Here is a 15568-nt window from a genome sequence, read left to right on the forward strand (position 1 = left end):
GGTTTGTCCTGTGTTGTGGGCGCTACTACCTACACATGGAGGACGGTTGGAATATGAAGTTTAGTAGACGGGACTTCCAGGGTGGTTGGAAGCCAGGAGGTCAGTCAGGGACGTTGAACTTGCACTGGAAGTGCAACCTGACTCATCAATTCAAAGAAAAGTCAAAAAAGTCGGCTGCAGTTCCTCAGACTTTCCCCAGTTCCCGGTCCTGGATCGGCCCCTCCTTCCCGGCCGAGGTGGGGCAGTAGCTGCTCTTGCTGCCCCTCCATCAATTGATGACTCCAACAGATCTCCCCAGATAGATATCTCTTTCCTTGCCGGCCAACAGCAAGTGGTAACTAGCAAGTATAGATTCGGACCTGAGTGCCCGGTGCCCACTAGTGTGATAGCTCCTTGATGGAACTCCCGATGCTCTTATTTTGCACTTACTACTGGGAGTATTTTGTAGACTATGAAAAGGTCCAAATCTCTTGAATCATCCCTCAGTGACTTTTTTTTTCCTGACATCGGGACTGAATCGGACTTGTGTTTAGCCGGCCGCGGCTTGGCGCAGAGACAAATAAGCTGTGGTCAGTGCGCCAAACTGTGGGTCCATCTCCAACCTCTTGGCACCCGCAGGACTGCGCGACCAGGCGCGACGCAGAACCGAACAAGCTGCCTGCCTTCACTTCTCAACCTCGTCATCAACTTTCTTTCTCCGACTGCAATTCAACTCGGAAATCTCCTCTCTTTCAACCCAGGCGCCATTAATCCATCGAATCCATCCCCCAAACCACGCTGCTGCCAACCTCGCATCGACTCGCGTGTTTTTTCAACACAATCCCCATCGACCGATTCTCGTCCCGACTCGATTCCCTCCATTGATTGACCTCGGGTACTTCATCCACCCCACACGCAATCAATCGGAGGCTTCTTCAACAACCCTTTCTTTCTTCTCTCTCTCCACCATGTCCGCCCCAGCCGTCGCGGCAGCGCCGCAAACCAACGGCGTCCCTCCCTCCTCCCAAAGCGCTCCCAGCACACAACAACAAGCAACACAATCCACCCAGACCGCCGCAGGAGGATCACAATCCCAATCCCAATCCCAACCCCCCGCCTCGCAACCATCCCAACAACAACAGCAGCAGCAACAACAACAACAACCCCAACAATCCCAACCGACAAACTCCTCCTCCAACAACCAAACCACCTCCGCCCCTCGGCCCCGCGACGCCCGCACCCTCGAACTCCTCCTCACCGCCCAAGGCGTCACCTCGTTCGAGCAACGCGTCCCGCTGCTCCTCCTCGACTTCGCCTACCGGCACACCGCCAGCGTGCTGTCCGACGCCTTACATCTCGCCGCGGACCCGTACGTCTCGCACGCGGGCGCGCGCCCCAGCGCGGCGAGCGGCGCGGCCCCCGTCAACGCCGGCGACGCCGCCATCACGGCCAGCGCCGTGCAGCTGGCCATCGCGAGCCGGTTGGGATATCAATTCCGCGGGGGCGGCTCGGGCGGCGGGGTGGCGGGCATCGGCGGCGGCGGGGGTGGCGGCGGCGCCAGCAAGGAGTGGCTGATGGAGCTGGCAAGGGAGAGGAACAAGATTGCCCTGCCCCGCGTTCAGCCCAGCGAGTGGGGGGTGAGGCTGCCCGGGGAGAGGTTTGTCCTGAGCGGTGTGTCGTGGGGGTTGAGGGATGTGTGGGCGGGGCAGGAGGATGGGAGCGACGAGAGCAGCGAGGAGGAGGACGGGGATAAGATGGCAGTGGATGGCCCCGGTGGTGCAGGGGAGGCGATGGAGACGGAGGACGTCGGAGGGGACGGGGTGGAGGGGGGTACGATGGATGATGTGTTTGGGGATGATTTGGAGGATGAGGAGATGGCGGAGGCGTAAAGGGTTAACCGTTCGGTTGTATTCCATGGCGTGGCGAACGATCGATGCCTTTGATACTCCAGCTCTGGAGATTCGGAATTTTGTTTGTTTGTCATTTTCAAGCAACAAAGAGGGGATTCTGCAACGAGAAGGCGTCGTTGGCGTTTATCTGGGCAGATCATTGTGGTGATGATACTTAGAGCCTCACTCAAATGGAACCCCGTTCGATTGTTGGATGAAGCCATGCCCGATCTGCTGGGCCTATTATAGAGAACGCACAATTGACCATCATTGACCACTCTCTCTCCTCTTTCAAAACCAAGGACTGATTCAGACTTAGCTTGCGTTTTCCCTTGATTTCACTTGAGAGTTACTCGATATCTGGGGACTACTAGCTCAAAGGGAGTCTTGGAGGCACGCCGTACACTGGGAACTCAACTACCTCCTGTACCCCAGGTAGGGACCTCGCTTACCCTACGGTACCACCTAGCTAAGTCACGAAGGCTGATGGACGACCTGCCCGAGGTTAGGCGTTCACAAAAACAATACCGTAGCTACTGAACCATGGCTGAAAAACCTTGATGACCAAGTCTAATTCTTGTTGAACAAAGTACTTATTATAAGAAATACAGAAAAAAAATCCCTCCCTGGTATACGCCGCGCTATGCAAATACAAGTCCCTCCCTACTCACCTCCCGAGTGAGATAGGGGAGGTCAGGTAGGTCAAGGTAATGCAGCAGTAGTCAAACAGAGATGCTTGAGCTTGATGATGCTTACACACGGACGGGCGGGATGTTCGGTATGTATCCCCTCCTCCGTACCAGCATTTTCCCTGGCTCCATCCCTCCCTTCTTCTCCTTCATGAAGGAAGCCATGCCATGTCTTGCCATGTCTTTGCCATGTCTATGTGTCCAGTGTTTATGGATCAACAACAGACCAACAGACCACCAAACCAACAAACCAGCGACAACAAACAACCCGAAGAACCACCGCCAGATCTATCTGTAACCTGTCCCGCCCACCCAAAACCCAACGATCAAGAAACAACAAAAAGAGAAAAAACAAAAGTGATGCTGCTCCGCTGGCATCCTCACCCTCATTCAGTCAGGAAGGAGAGTTGAATCCCCTCCCCCCTCCACACCCGTTCAGAACAAATAAAATGTTCGCTCTCACCGCTCACTGCCTACCGCCGCGGCTCCTCCATCTTCAAATTCCTCAACCCCGTCATCAGCTCCGCATCAACGTCATGGACCGTCCTCCCCCTTGGTCCGTTGCCGCCGATGACGGCCGCCGACTCCTCTCGTGCCCTTCTCCCAACCTCCTCCATCTCGGCTTTCGCTGCCTCGACTTCCTCCTCCACGTCCTCCACTTCCTCCTCTGCATCGTCATACTCTTCATCTTCAATCGACTCCCTCACCCCCTCTTCATCTTCTTCATAATACTCCTCTTCCTCCTCTTCCAGCTCTTCGTCCCCGGAGCCGCGGGACATGTAACTATCCGCCATTCCTTCACCCACTTCCTCTTCGTCCTCGTCGTCATACTCTTCATCCTCCTCATCCAACTCCTCTTCCTCCTCCTCTTCATCAACCTCCTCTTCCTCCTCATCCTCACTAGCCGAAAACTCATCCAGCTCCAACGGCTGATCCCTCCAGTACCGGAAATCCGTGTACTCCTCCCCGCCGCCCTTCACCAGCGTGCCCACTGGCGGGAAGTAGTGGTCCACCACCTCCGTCATGTTGACGTAGCTCAGCTTGACCTTGCCCAGGGTCAACAAGTCCCGCGACACCTCGGCGTTGGAGTTGATGGTGAAGATGCGCGTCCGCGGCACGTCGACGGTGCGGTATGAGATCTGGTCCGTGAAGCGGTTGCCGAACCCGGCGTAGAACGGGGTGCGGTCCGGCCCGTAGAGGCTGCGAATGTCGCGCAGCGTCGACATCTTGAAGATGTGCGGCTTGCGGAGGTAGATTTCCCGGCGCAGCGCCGCCATGGTGCGGTCCGGCGAGAGGATGGTGGGGCCGCGCGGCAGGCGGTAGCCGTCCTGCACGATGCCTGACAGGTAGGCGCGCGTGGTGTCGGCCTGTCCGACGGAGCGGCTGGTCAGGTACATGATGTTGTAGCCGTTGGCAGCGATGTCCGAATAGAGCTTGGCGACGCCGGCGTGGGTCCAGTCGCGGCCGATCATGTTGAGCACGTGGCCCAGGGCGTCCGACTTGGTGATGGTGCCGTCAATGTCGGAGATGACGACGGGTGTGTCGTACCTCCAGAGAAACATGTACGCTTGGCACGTGGCGCGGTTGACGGTAAAGCTCATGGTGTTCTCTCCCGGCTTGAGGTTCAACGCCTTGAGCTGATCGCTAGTCAGCCGCAGCGTCTTGGCGTAGTTGCGATTCGGATCGCCGGCCGCTGACGAGCCAGGGGAACTAGGAGGGGTCTGCGATGTTGCGGTCTGACCGGCGTCCGACTCGCTGCGCCGATGGGAGCTTGCCGTGGGGGACGCCGTGACGTCGCTACCGTCACTCTGATATCCGGGATCGGAAGCGGCGTCGTTGGGCCCCGGGGACGGGCTGCGCAATGCCGACTCCATGGCGCGCCTGAGGGCGGCATCCTTGGCTTCCTCGCTGCTGTAGATCCAGAGGTTACCGCGTTCGTCGACGCCAATGAGGGCGCCGATATCGTAGTTGCCGTCCAACTCCTCAGACAGCACCTTGCGAGCCAGGATCTCGGCGCGGATGGCATCCTCGTCGTTATCCTTGAACCCCGTCATGTCCAACATCAGGTCGCCGGTCTCCGTGACGTGGGTAGGGATGTTGACGGCTGCCAGCTGACTCGACAGGTTGAGGGCCCGTTTCATGGCCTCGGCCGGGGACAAAGGTGGTGGGCTCCGGGACCTCTCGGAGCGTCGCGAGCTGCTGTCGCCGTGGTTGGAACCGTGGTCGCTTGAGGTCCTCCGGCCGGCCCGGAGCATGAGCTCCTCATTGTGGTTGCATGGGCCATCCAAAGAGTGAGGGGAGCCCCTTTGAAGCTCGGGCGAGGAGGACCGCGGGGTAAGCAGGCCTATCATGTGTTAGTCAACAAGCCACCCTGACGTAGAGGATGCACTTCGGAGAAACGTACCATCCCGTCGGACGAGTGTTGGCGACGGCTTCAAGCTGCCCGACGACCGGTCGTTCAGGTCAAGCGACTCCGGTTCCTGTAATGGTGGCTGGCCGTTTTGCACGGCGTTCAAGGGCGGACTGGAGGCAGGAGATACGAGGGGCGATGTTTGCAGGCTTTTGGGGATGGTGTCGCTGGTTTCGAAGACGAAGAAGGCCTCGCCGCCCTCACCCAGCTTCATGGGATATGGTTGCTTGACGCCATTGACCTTGAATTCGACCTTCTTTTCGTAAGGGCGCAGCAAGGAGAACTTGCCGAAGCGCACATGAAAGGGAGAGCATGCAAGGCTGCCATCTTCCCGCTCCACCACGATTACGTCGATGGCGCCGCTGAGAGTGGCAGGGTTGATGGAATTCCAGGCCGTCGAGACCGAATCGCTCAAGTTCCGGACGTACTGCATGGTGGTGGTGACGTCGGCCCGGGAAGGACCGGAAGAAGATAGGGTGCGCTCTTGGAAATAGGAGGATGGATATGTGCAGCGAAAGGGCCAGATGACCAAGTCGTGCGACGGTGCTAAGATTGCGGGCGCAAAGATCTGGTTGCTCTGGGCGAAAGCTGAAACTTCCAGGGAAGACGATGAGGCGTTATGTAGTTATTATGCGGACACGGACGTGGCGAGACTTCAAGAGTGAGATAGCTGGTTCCGGCAGCGCTGGTCGTGAGACACTGGAATCCAGGCGGAACGTCGAGTGGCCGGGATCCGCGGGAAGACTTGGAATTGGAATGAGACAGATACAAATCGACAAACCCGGCCAGATGCAGGTTTACTCGGGGCAACTCCAGAAGCTGGACGGTCGAAAAAAAAAATTCGACAGCTCGAGATGGAGGTCTGGAAACAGCAGATTTGGGCACCGAGAGATCAAGAATCAAGACATGGACATGGACGTGCAGCGTGCATGCGTCCGTTGACCGTTGAGGTTCAAAGTTGGTGTGTGGCGACACAGAATGACTGACAGACAAGCACGGCAGAAGGTCGGGTCCCTGCTTTTCGTCGGACTGGTCGATGCAAGATGCAGAATAAGGCGTCGTTGGGTTTGATCAGTGCGAAAGGGACCCGGCCATGTCGTCGACCACACGGGGGAGATGGAAGAGGGAAAGGGGGAAAAGGAGTTTGAGGGGGGATGTTCAAGATGAAGTCCTGATGAGAGACATGTCCATGCCCTGGATCGATGAATCGACGCCGAGTCGCAATCACGAGGACTCAACAAACGCCCACATGCCCCAATGGGCCAAACCGCCGAGCCCCGGGCCCCGCCAAACAGGGCTCCAGCTCCAGGCTCCATGCGGCCGGACACTGGACCCGTAGCTTCAGCGACTTTATCCACTGGAAAGGCGAGGCTGCGAGTCCCCGTGTGCCCCGCAAGCCCGAAATTGACCGCCCGGCGGGCTCGCTGTCTGGCCGTCGCGCAGCCGTGATTGGCTGGTGGGTCATTGCTTCCACTTTGTCCCTGCCAAGCTCTAGAACTTCTTCCACTTTATCGACTTCCAAGTTTCCGCCGGCTCCTTCGGGCCCCTTGTCGCAAGATCCAGGGTCGTCCCTTTTTATTCCCTTTTTTACTTACCGCCATGCTGATGTCATAATGTCGGACATGAACATGTTCGCTCAATTCTCACTTTAGTTATGCCCAGGTATGTTGTGTTGTGTACGGATTGCCAGGTCGGGGCAATAGTATGTGCATACTATTGCTTACCTAGAGCCGTGAGGGATGCGCATTTCAAACGGGGGCAGCTCAGGTATCCAAGGTACGCTACTGTATGCCCAGTGATGTGATGCTCAGATCCTTGCGGGATGTGCGCGGGGAAATCAGGGAATCATGAGCCGTTGATTCATCCGCCCGTTGAACCATTGGGTCTGCTGGTTGCTTACGTACGATCTCACTTGCATTGGGACCAACCGTCGGGGCGGGAGCGTGGCTGGCTGGGGTTGTTGGGGATGACGGAAGACGGGATGCGCAAGGCGGCGGCGGCCAAGCAGATCAGCTGAGCGGGAATCCGGGGTTAAAGCTGTGACGGGGCCTCAGGTTGCGTCCGGGCGCTCAAGCCGGTAGAATGGGGCAGCGGGAATGCGCCCGGAGACCCGGCGTCTTGCCCGAAGAGGACAGCCGGGCAAAGCAATGCCGGGTTGCGACGGCGTTGAACTCTGCGTGGTTGCTGTGCTCCGTTCGCTGCAGAGGTACGGAGGAATAGGTCTCCGTATACCTAGACAATCTTCACTCGACTTCCTCTCAGTAAGTCGTACGCACATCGGGAGCATCGCATTGGAGCAGACAATACGGCCAGCTCGCATCTTTGGACTTGTTATCCCATCTCAAAGTTGACCCGGGCAGTAGAGACAAAAATCCATCACAGCACACGACACGTCCGGCACCAGCCGAATGCTTCCTGGGTTGAAACACAGAAACCACAAGTTTGAGATGAGATGATCCCTGAAATCCAGAGACATTTCCTATCATCCCAAGTACCTATGGACAGGATGCAAGAATCCTCCAGAGGATGGTGGCAGAAGGGCATGAATAGCCGTAACGGGATCACGATGCTTACCCAGCTAGCCTAAACCTTTTTTTTCATCCACGTCTCTACACAGCATTCAACCCAAAGGTCGAGTTGGTTGTGTCCTGGCGCAATTGACGTTGACGTCAGGGATTTTGGACATTTGATTGAATTCACGTGCTTTTCTTGCCCATGGCCCTCTGTTCCAAGCGTAGCATTACTGTCCAAATACCGGTAGGCGAAATAATAAGCTTGGGCTTTTGTCCTCGGCCGATCCGGAGCAGTCCGAGATGGGTATGACAGCCGGCGTTGGACATGGCCGAAAGTCGGGAGTGTCCGGCGCCGAAGGTGATGCTTGAGCGGAGTGGAGCGTTGCTTGGATTGAACCTGGAAGTGGATCCTCTGATGGATGATGGTGGATGCCGGCCCTTGCAATTGAGCACGGTTCAGGTCGGCAGAATCTTCGCTGCACCTGGAACGGATCAATCCAGCGGCCGCTGGCATCCTTACCTAGGTCCTTGCAGCGCTTTGCACGCTAACGTTAGCGGCCCGTCCGCCACTGGGGCCCAACCGCCATCAGCATCCAACAGCCTGAACAGGCAAGCAAGCACCCGGCCGGGCAGAAAACAGCCAAGCTCCAAGCCAAGCAGATCTCGGCTCTTCCCACTGCGGTGCATCTTGTTTTTTTCACCTCCATCAAGCCATGTGTTTCCCAGCTTTTTGGAGGTGCCATCTCGAATGCGTCTGACCCCCACTCCCGTTCCCACCACTCCCTCTTTTCTCTCCCACTCTCAGCGTTTCCTTTTTGTCACAAACCCTTTTTTTCTTCACCCCCCTACCTTTTCTTAGCCTACACACCCCCCTTTCCCTCTCTCGAACGCACGCCGGTCCCCCTCCCGCCGTCCAGACGACAACCCCCCATCATCGGCCCGAGAAATAGCGTCATGTTATGGATTCCCTGGACGACGGTGGTGCCCACGTTCCTCGTCCTGTCTGCCAGTCTCGCCTGGTGGTTCACTGAGCCCAAGACCGCCCGCATCAACCTCATCGCCGGCGCCGGCGCCGCCCTCTTCCTCTGGGCCGTCGCTCCCGACCTGTGCCGCGACCTGTCCGCCTCGGCCTACACGAGTGTCGCCGACGCCCTTGCCACCTCCCGCGTCCATCTCGTTCTCTTGGGCCACGCCAACATGCTGGTCACGGGCATTGCCGTGGCCTGGCTCGTCCGCAGGGCATGGCAGACCTTATGGAAGCCTGTCCCGGAGCTCATCAACATCCTCGGCGTCGACGTTCCCGACCCCCCTGACGTTTCCCTCGCCGAAATCCGTGCCGATGCTGCGACCATCCATTGGACACGCGCCCCCGCGAACCGCTCCGTTGTCAAGTTTCTGATCCAGGTGAATGGCGTTGTGGTGGGCGAGGTGGCCGCGAATCAAGAACCCGCCATTGTCGTCAGCGGCCTGAAGCCCGACCACTTCTACAACGTCCGCGTCATCGCCGTGGGCTCCAACAACTTCCAGGCCGGCAGCCGCGTCATTCGCCTGAGGACCTTCAGCCGCGACGGCCGCCCCCAGCTGGGCAACTCCCGCCTGCCGTCCAACTTTGTGCCCGAAGAGGCCCGACCCGTGGCCACCCCGACCGAGGTGGACGAAACCGGCGCTCCCCGCAGTCCTTTCCCCGCTCTCGAGGTTCCGACCATTCAGGAGCCGACGGCCATCCTCACTCCGCCATGCCGCGAACCAAACGCCGCCCCTGGGCCGGGCCCTCGACGAAATACGGTGACGCGCCGCCACTCGCCATCTACGACGAGCCTCGACCAACCCCCAACACCGCAACCACCACCGCCGGTGCAAGACCCGGCCGATGAACAGTCACTACCCGAGTTGACGCAAAAGTTTGAGGGAATACGAAAAGAAACGGAGGATGTGTTGGCACAGATTGCAAAGGAGGAGGGAGATAACAAAATACTCATGGAGGAACTAGAAGCAGAGAAGCAAGAAAAGAGGAGGGAACAAAAGAAAAAGGAGGAGCAGACGGAACGGCTCAGGAAGGATGTACATGCCACGGACCGGACCATGCGCAATGCCATGCAGCGCCGGGCCCAGAAGGAGAAGGCCCTCAAGGAGAAGCAGAACGAGCGTGCCAAGCTATACGAGAGCATCGCCAAGTGGGAAAAGAGCGTCAACGAAATGCGCAAAGAGCGCGAGAACTTTGCCCGCCAGATGGGCGAACTCGAGGAGGAGAGGGATCAAAAGGTGGAGCAGGCCCGCGAGGAGAACGGAGGCCTGCAGGCCGAGTGCTCGCGCCTCGAGGCCGAGCTCAAGGAAAAACGCGAGCAGGTGAAGGAACTGGAGGCGGCCCGGAAACTGCTGCCCGGCGGGGAGGAGGATGGGGAGTGGCGGGAGAAGCTGTCGGAGGAGCGCCGCGAGTGGTACCGTTCTGGGGTGGGAAGGGAACTCCAGGAGATTACGACGTTCGAGACCAAGCGCGGCAGAAGCCTCGACGAGCAGCTCCGTATTCTCACCATCCAGGTGCAACAGATCCCCCTCCAGCATAACCACTACGCCCTGTATGGCCAAGCCGGCGCGCCGCCGGGCTTGGGAGGAGACGTCGACCACGCGGCGGTCGCCGCGGCGGCAGCCACTGCTGCTCACCTGGGACGACGCGGCAGACCAGCCACTACGATGCCGGGGGTGTCTGTCCCAACTCCGATGCCTATATTTCCGCAGATCGATACCACCATCGCTACGGCGCCCGCCGGATTCGCGAGTGTTCGGTCTGCCAACGTCCCTCCCGGATTTGGGCCATTTTTGGATCACGCCGAGATGTCCCGCGTGGATGAGTTGAGCCTGAGGAGTGCCCCACTCAGCCCATCCGCCACGGCTCTCCTGCCATCCAACTTGATGGCCGACCTGGACGATGATGTTGAGGAGGACGATCCGGGTTCGGCGTCCCGGTTTCCGCCTGATTCCTTTCTCACTCAGACCCAGCCCCAGGGCCAAACCCAACAGCAACCGCCGATCCAGCCTCCCCAACAGCAGCGCCGAGCTTCCCCGGACCATGCGCCTCAGTCCCCCGCCTCTTCAGGCAAATCGCTCAACATCTTCTCCAGCCCGCACGGCTCGTCAAGCCACCTCCCCTTTCCGCCATTCCAAAACGATGCCGCCGACCGCTTGTCCCTGCATACGACCTCCCCTGTCAGCACCGAACCGCCCTCGAACAGCAAACTGGCCGGGCTCTTCCCGTTCCAACGCTCCCGACACGCTAAGACCGTCGGGCAGGAGGGAATCCCCTTCGGCAGCCTTAAGCCTGGCCAGAGCCAGTCGTTTCCCAAGCAAACCGATGACCTGGACGGCTTCAACCGCCGCCGCACCAGCCTGACGAGCGGCTGGGGCATGTTCAACCGCAACTCTGTTGGCCCGGAAATCGGGGAAGCCATGGCTGCCGCTGCGGGCACCGCGCCCGCTTCTCGGACCGGCTTTTCGCGCGGGTTCGGGTTGTTTGGCTCCCACCACCGGACGCCCGGCAGCGGGCTGTTGCCGGACAGGGACGACCACAGCCCCCGACCGGAGAGCATCGCGTCGGCCGAACTCCCGCGCCCGTCAACCGATTCTAACTCCATCTGGGGTCTCCAGCCCGGCGACCTCGGCAAGGGCAGTAGCAGGCTGTGGTCGCCCAGCGCGTGGTCGCGCGGGCCCTCGCGCCGTCCGTCCCTGCAGGGGTCGCCGTCGGCGCTCAAGACCAGCCTGGCCTCGGCGGAAGACGAGATCCTCGGCGAGGAAATGCTGGCGCCGAACGTGAACGAGGTCGGGGTGATTGGTAGTCGTCCGCCGAACCAGCAGTCACGCGGAGGATCAGGAGGAGGAAGCGGTGGCAGCGGTGGTAGCGGCGGCGGTAGTGCGGGGGGTAAGTTGAACCCGAACGCGCCGGCGTTTAACATCGCGTCGTTCTTCAAGAGCAACAAGCCCGAGAAGGAGGGCAAGGATGCTGGGAAGGAGAAGAGCGGCAAGGCGGAGAAGAAGGAAAAAGCCAAAAAGGAGGGCAAGGAGAAATCCAAGTCGTCCTCCGCCGCCACCAAAGATGCCGGCTCCCCCGACCTTAACAGCAACAGCAACAGCAGCAACAACAACAACCATCTTTTTGACCCCGAATCCTCCTCCTACTCCCCGCTTGAACCCCGCAAGTCCCGCGACGGCGGGCTGTCGGTGCACACCCAGACCTCGACGACCGTCTCCGAGTCGCGCGAGTCTTTGTCGCTGGACGTTTCGTTTTCGAATACCCCGTCGGAGGCGACCAGCGGCGGCGGTAGTGGTGCTGGTGCTGGTGCTGCTCCCGCCTTGTCGAGCAGCTTCAAGGATGAAGGCAACAACGTCGTCCGGAAACTGTTCCGCAAGGGCAGCTCCAGCAAGTTTAGCATCACGGGCCGGCTGAGCAGCAGCAGCGAGGGGAATAAGGGTGGTAAGGATGCGGCTGGAGGCGGTACTGCTACTACCGTTGCTGGTGGTGGTGGTAATGCCAGCGCCAGCGGCGGCGGTGTGAAGGATTCATCCGCTTCGTTTAGCACCACCGAGAGCGGTGTTGGTGGTAGCAGCAATGCGGCCGCCGGCGGGTTGTTTAAGAAAGGGCCGAGCAGCGTCGCCAGCGCCGGCGGGGCTTCGAGCATTGGGGATTTGGAGTCTGTGACGGACGCCGCCACCGGGGATGAGGGGGCCAACAGCATCAGCATCAGCAGCAACAACAGCAATAGCCCAGCAGTGGGGAAGAGTAAGGAGGGAAAAGCTGGGAGGTGGTTGAGTAACTTTGGGAAGAAGGGGAGGAAGGAGAAGGATGGTGGCGCTGGTGAAAATAAAGAGGATGGGACGGCGGTGGAGGAGGGGAAGTAAGAGACAACCTTGGTCTGGCGGTGGTTGGGGAAAAAGCAAGCTCGGTGTTGTTGGCGGCGGGGTTGTTGTTATTGTTGTTGTCTGGACTTCCATGGTGCTGGAGGGCCATCTTGTCTCTGGCTCCTGGGGGCGGTCACAAGGACTCCATATCCTGCGCCGAACCGGGCAGCGCAATGGGAGAGTTGGGTTGGACTGCTGTGGGTTGTATGGACAGACCTACCTCCTATATCAACGGCAATGTAGAGGTACAGAGTGGCACGCTCGTTTCTGGAGGACCGGCGCCAGAAGCGGAGTGAGGAGGCGCAAAAAAATATAAGGCGTAGAAGCTGGGCTGTATCTTCTTTTCCCCTCTCCACTCTGCAGGTGATTCTCTTTCCACGCTGTCCATCCTAGTGCAGGTCATGTCACAGACGTTGTCCCGTCATACATCTTATCACTATCAAGAGCACGCATACGGCTACTGGTATTACGATACTCGTAGTAGCTCAACAACCAGCACTCCCTACTACATAGCCACAATGCCGCCCAAGAAACAAATAGTCGGTTGAATTTCAATTAATCTTTGCCTTGCTAAAGTCCATCTCGGGATGCTGCTCCTGAAACTTTTTGAGGATCTCCATCTTCTTTTGCTCGTCGCTGGTGGGCAAGCCCAGCTCCTTTTGGCGCTGGTCGTACATCATTTTCTCGACGAGGCTGCGCGTCTCGCCGTCCAGGTCCGAGAGCTTGGAGGTCTCGGGCACGATCTTGGTCACGTCGATCTTGGGCGCGTCCGTCACCACGTGCGCCCACCATTCCATCTTGTTGACCTTGTCCAGGTGGATCTCGATGGTTTTGGTGCCGTCGGGCGCCGTGGTCAGCGTCCAGGTGCTGTCGTCGGTGCGGATGGGGTGGGGGAAGTCGCCCTGCACCCACCCAAAAAGAATGCTGGTGAGTTGATCATGTTGTGATCATGGTTGGGTCGTTGGTTGGTGGACGCACCTTAAGAATGGGTTCCTGCCCCTTGATGCCCGCCACGATGGAGTTCTTCTTGATGTCAACCACGAGGTCGCGCGCCTTGAGGTTGCCGGGTACGGTAATGTCAACGTCGACATCGCCGATGGTTTGCCGCCATTTGTAGGGGAGGGCGTCCTGCTCGGCCTTTTCCTTGGCGCGGGCGGCGGCTTCTTCGGCGGCGGTGGGCTCTGTGTTGGTTGAGAATGGGCGGATGGTGTTAGTTGGGACTTTGGAGGTGGTGGGGTGATGATGAACAGGTTAGGTGTTGGGCTTGTATCGAGGGTGTGCGCACCTTTGTTGTCGGCCATGGTGGTGAGTCAGTGAGGTTGGGCTTGTCTTTGTGACGTTGAGTCGAGATGTTCCTGCGTACTGTGTAGGTGGAAGTGACCAAGAGCACAGGAGATCTCGAAGCACATGGAATGCGACAGCTCCAGCAGCTCCTGCCTGCTGGTGGGGGTGGGGCATCCCTGCCAGGTCCCCACTTCAGCCTTGCCAGATGCCCCACAGCTGGCTGTCAGCCTTGCATCTCGCTGCTGCAGGGCAGGCCCAACAGGGATGGTCGGGCAGCCTGGATCTTCTGAGATTCAGTGACTTTGAACATCTCATCACCTGCCTTCAACACCCGACCCCAATTCTTACAAATCTCAGCCATCCGTCCCAGACCCCGGGCCATTAAGTGCTCATAACGACTTGAATGGCCCATTTCATTCCATTCATGACACCAAATCAAACCCCATCTTCCTCCAACACCACATATCGGTAATCTAGCCAACTCTCTCCTCAACCCCATCATCATCATCGTCATCATCATCACAATGTCACGAAAACCAAGCTCATCCGCGGGCGCCTCGGGCCTCAACTACATCGATCCCGAGGACAGGTGTCCCGTCTGCAACACCATGCGCTACCTCAACAAAGACATGGAATTCCTCATCAACCCGGAATGCTACCACTCCATGTGTGTCAACTGCGTCAACCGCCTTTTCAACGACGGGCCCAACCAATGCCCATACGCCGGCTGCCACCGCACCCTGCGCCGGAAGGGCTTCCGCTCCGCCTTCTTCGGCGACCTCGCCGTCGAGCGCGAGGTCGACATCCGCCGCCGCGTCGCCGCCGTCTTCAACAAAGTCGAGGACGACTTCAATACCCTCGAAGACTACAACAACTACCTGCAGATGGTCGAGGACCTGACCTTTGATCTCGTTTCGGGCAGCGACGCGGCGCGGCGCGAGGCCGAGGCCAAGCTGCAGCAATGGGAGGCCGAGCACCGCGCCGAGATCGAGCGCAACCGCCGCGCGGGCCGCGACGCCGACGATGCCGCGCGGCGGCGGTTGGCTGTGGAGCGGGACGCGGCGCGCCAGCGGCGGGCGGACGCCCTGCGCGAGGCGGAGCAGGAGAAGCTCGACCGCGCGCGGTCCAGGGAAGCCGAGCTCGACAGCCTGGCCAACGGCCCCGATCAGCAACAACAGCTCAACAAAGTCCAGCTCAAACGCCGCGGGCAGGCGGCGCTGGCCCAACGCGCGCTGGACGCGGCCGTCGGCGCGGCGGAGGCCGCCTCCTCCTCCTCTTCCTCGGGCCCAACCACAACATCCGACATCGGCCGTCTCTCCATCCGCGGCCTCAAAGAAAAGAAGAAACCCCCCGTCAACGACGGGCCGTACGACCCCTTCGGGGGGCTCGATTTCACGCCGAGCAGGTATCGCGTGCTCCCCGGCGTGCACACGCACCCCAGCATCGAAAAGTACAAGGCCGATCAGATGCACATCACGGGCGGGTACGGGTTCGACGACTACACGGCCCGCGCCATGTTTGAGGCGTTTGCGGGCCTGGCGGTGTTTGTGGAGGACGAGAAGGAGGTCGGGGTCGGGTTGTCGGCCGGGGAGGTGGCGACCATGAGCGCGGGGATTGCGGCGGTGGGGGATAAGATGGATTTGGATTAGGAGTGGGGGATGTGTTGATGGTGATGAGGAGGAAGAAGAGGGAGAGTGATGGTGGCGGTGGATTTGAATCGGATCATCTCTCTGTTTGTTTGTCGGTTTCTTGTTGTGTCATTTGCATAGCGTTGGCGTTTCTCATGGGTTCGGGAACGGGATGGGAAAGGTATGGAAACATCAGGTGCTTGGGCAGCAACCGGGTCGTTGGAATCACCCATCAAGGAGGCTACTCTCTCTCTCTCTCTCTCTCTCTCTCTCTCTCTTCTTACTT

General features: G+C 59.2%; 7 protein-coding genes across 7 annotated transcripts; 4 read left to right on the forward strand and 3 right to left on the reverse strand.

Moving 5' to 3' along the window:
- Nucleotides 1-947: 947 nt before the first annotated feature.
- VTJ04DRAFT_3273 (uncharacterized protein) lies at nt 948-1868 on the forward strand (the record flags this gene model as incomplete). Its single annotated transcript, XM_069361155.1, has 1 exon — nt 948-1868. One exon carries the CDS (start codon nt 948-950, stop codon nt 1866-1868), a length of 921 nt encoding a protein of 306 aa, XP_069221794.1.
- A 732-nt stretch (nt 1869-2600) lies between these two features.
- VTJ04DRAFT_3274 (uncharacterized protein) lies at nt 2601-2855 on the forward strand (the record flags this gene model as incomplete). Its single annotated transcript, XM_069361156.1, has 1 exon — nt 2601-2855. The coding sequence occupies one exon, from the start codon at nt 2601-2603 to the stop codon at nt 2853-2855; it is 255 nt and encodes an 84-aa protein (XP_069221795.1).
- A 175-nt stretch (nt 2856-3030) lies between these two features.
- On the reverse strand, nt 3031-5400 carry VTJ04DRAFT_3275 (uncharacterized protein; the record flags this gene model as incomplete). The annotated part of the gene is made up of 2 exons (XM_069361157.1): nt 3031-4901; nt 4962-5400. The coding sequence occupies 2 exons, from the start codon at nt 5398-5400 to the stop codon at nt 3031-3033; spliced, it is 2310 nt and encodes a 769-aa protein (XP_069221796.1).
- Nucleotides 5401-8434: 3034 nt separating this feature from the next.
- VTJ04DRAFT_3276 (uncharacterized protein) lies at nt 8435-12370 on the forward strand (the record flags this gene model as incomplete). The annotated part of the gene is made up of 1 exon (XM_069361158.1): nt 8435-12370. The coding sequence occupies one exon, from the start codon at nt 8435-8437 to the stop codon at nt 12368-12370; it is 3936 nt and encodes a 1311-aa protein (XP_069221797.1).
- Nucleotides 12371-12438: 68 nt separating this feature from the next.
- Nucleotides 12439-12823, reverse strand: VTJ04DRAFT_3277 (uncharacterized protein; the record flags this gene model as incomplete). The annotated part of the gene is made up of 2 exons (XM_069361159.1): nt 12439-12727; nt 12798-12823. 2 exons carry the CDS (start codon nt 12821-12823, stop codon nt 12439-12441), a joined length of 315 nt encoding a protein of 104 aa, XP_069221798.1.
- A 98-nt stretch (nt 12824-12921) lies between these two features.
- VTJ04DRAFT_3278 (uncharacterized protein) lies at nt 12922-13671 on the reverse strand (the record flags this gene model as incomplete). Its single annotated transcript, XM_069361160.1, has 3 exons — nt 12922-13272; nt 13349-13551; nt 13656-13671. The coding sequence occupies 3 exons, from the start codon at nt 13669-13671 to the stop codon at nt 12922-12924; spliced, it is 570 nt and encodes a 189-aa protein (XP_069221799.1).
- Nucleotides 13672-14178: 507 nt separating this feature from the next.
- On the forward strand, nt 14179-15303 carry VTJ04DRAFT_3279 (uncharacterized protein; the record flags this gene model as incomplete). The annotated part of the gene is made up of 1 exon (XM_069361161.1): nt 14179-15303. One exon carries the CDS (start codon nt 14179-14181, stop codon nt 15301-15303), a length of 1125 nt encoding a protein of 374 aa, XP_069221800.1.
- Between the last annotated feature and the right edge of the window lie 265 nt (nt 15304-15568).

This window comes from Mycothermus thermophilus, assembly GCF_041956435.1.
Source record: "Mycothermus thermophilus strain CBS 625.91 unplaced genomic scaffold VTJ04scaffold_2, whole genome shotgun sequence".
NCBI classification, from domain to species: domain Eukaryota; kingdom Fungi; phylum Ascomycota; class Sordariomycetes; order Sordariales; family Chaetomiaceae; genus Mycothermus; species Mycothermus thermophilus.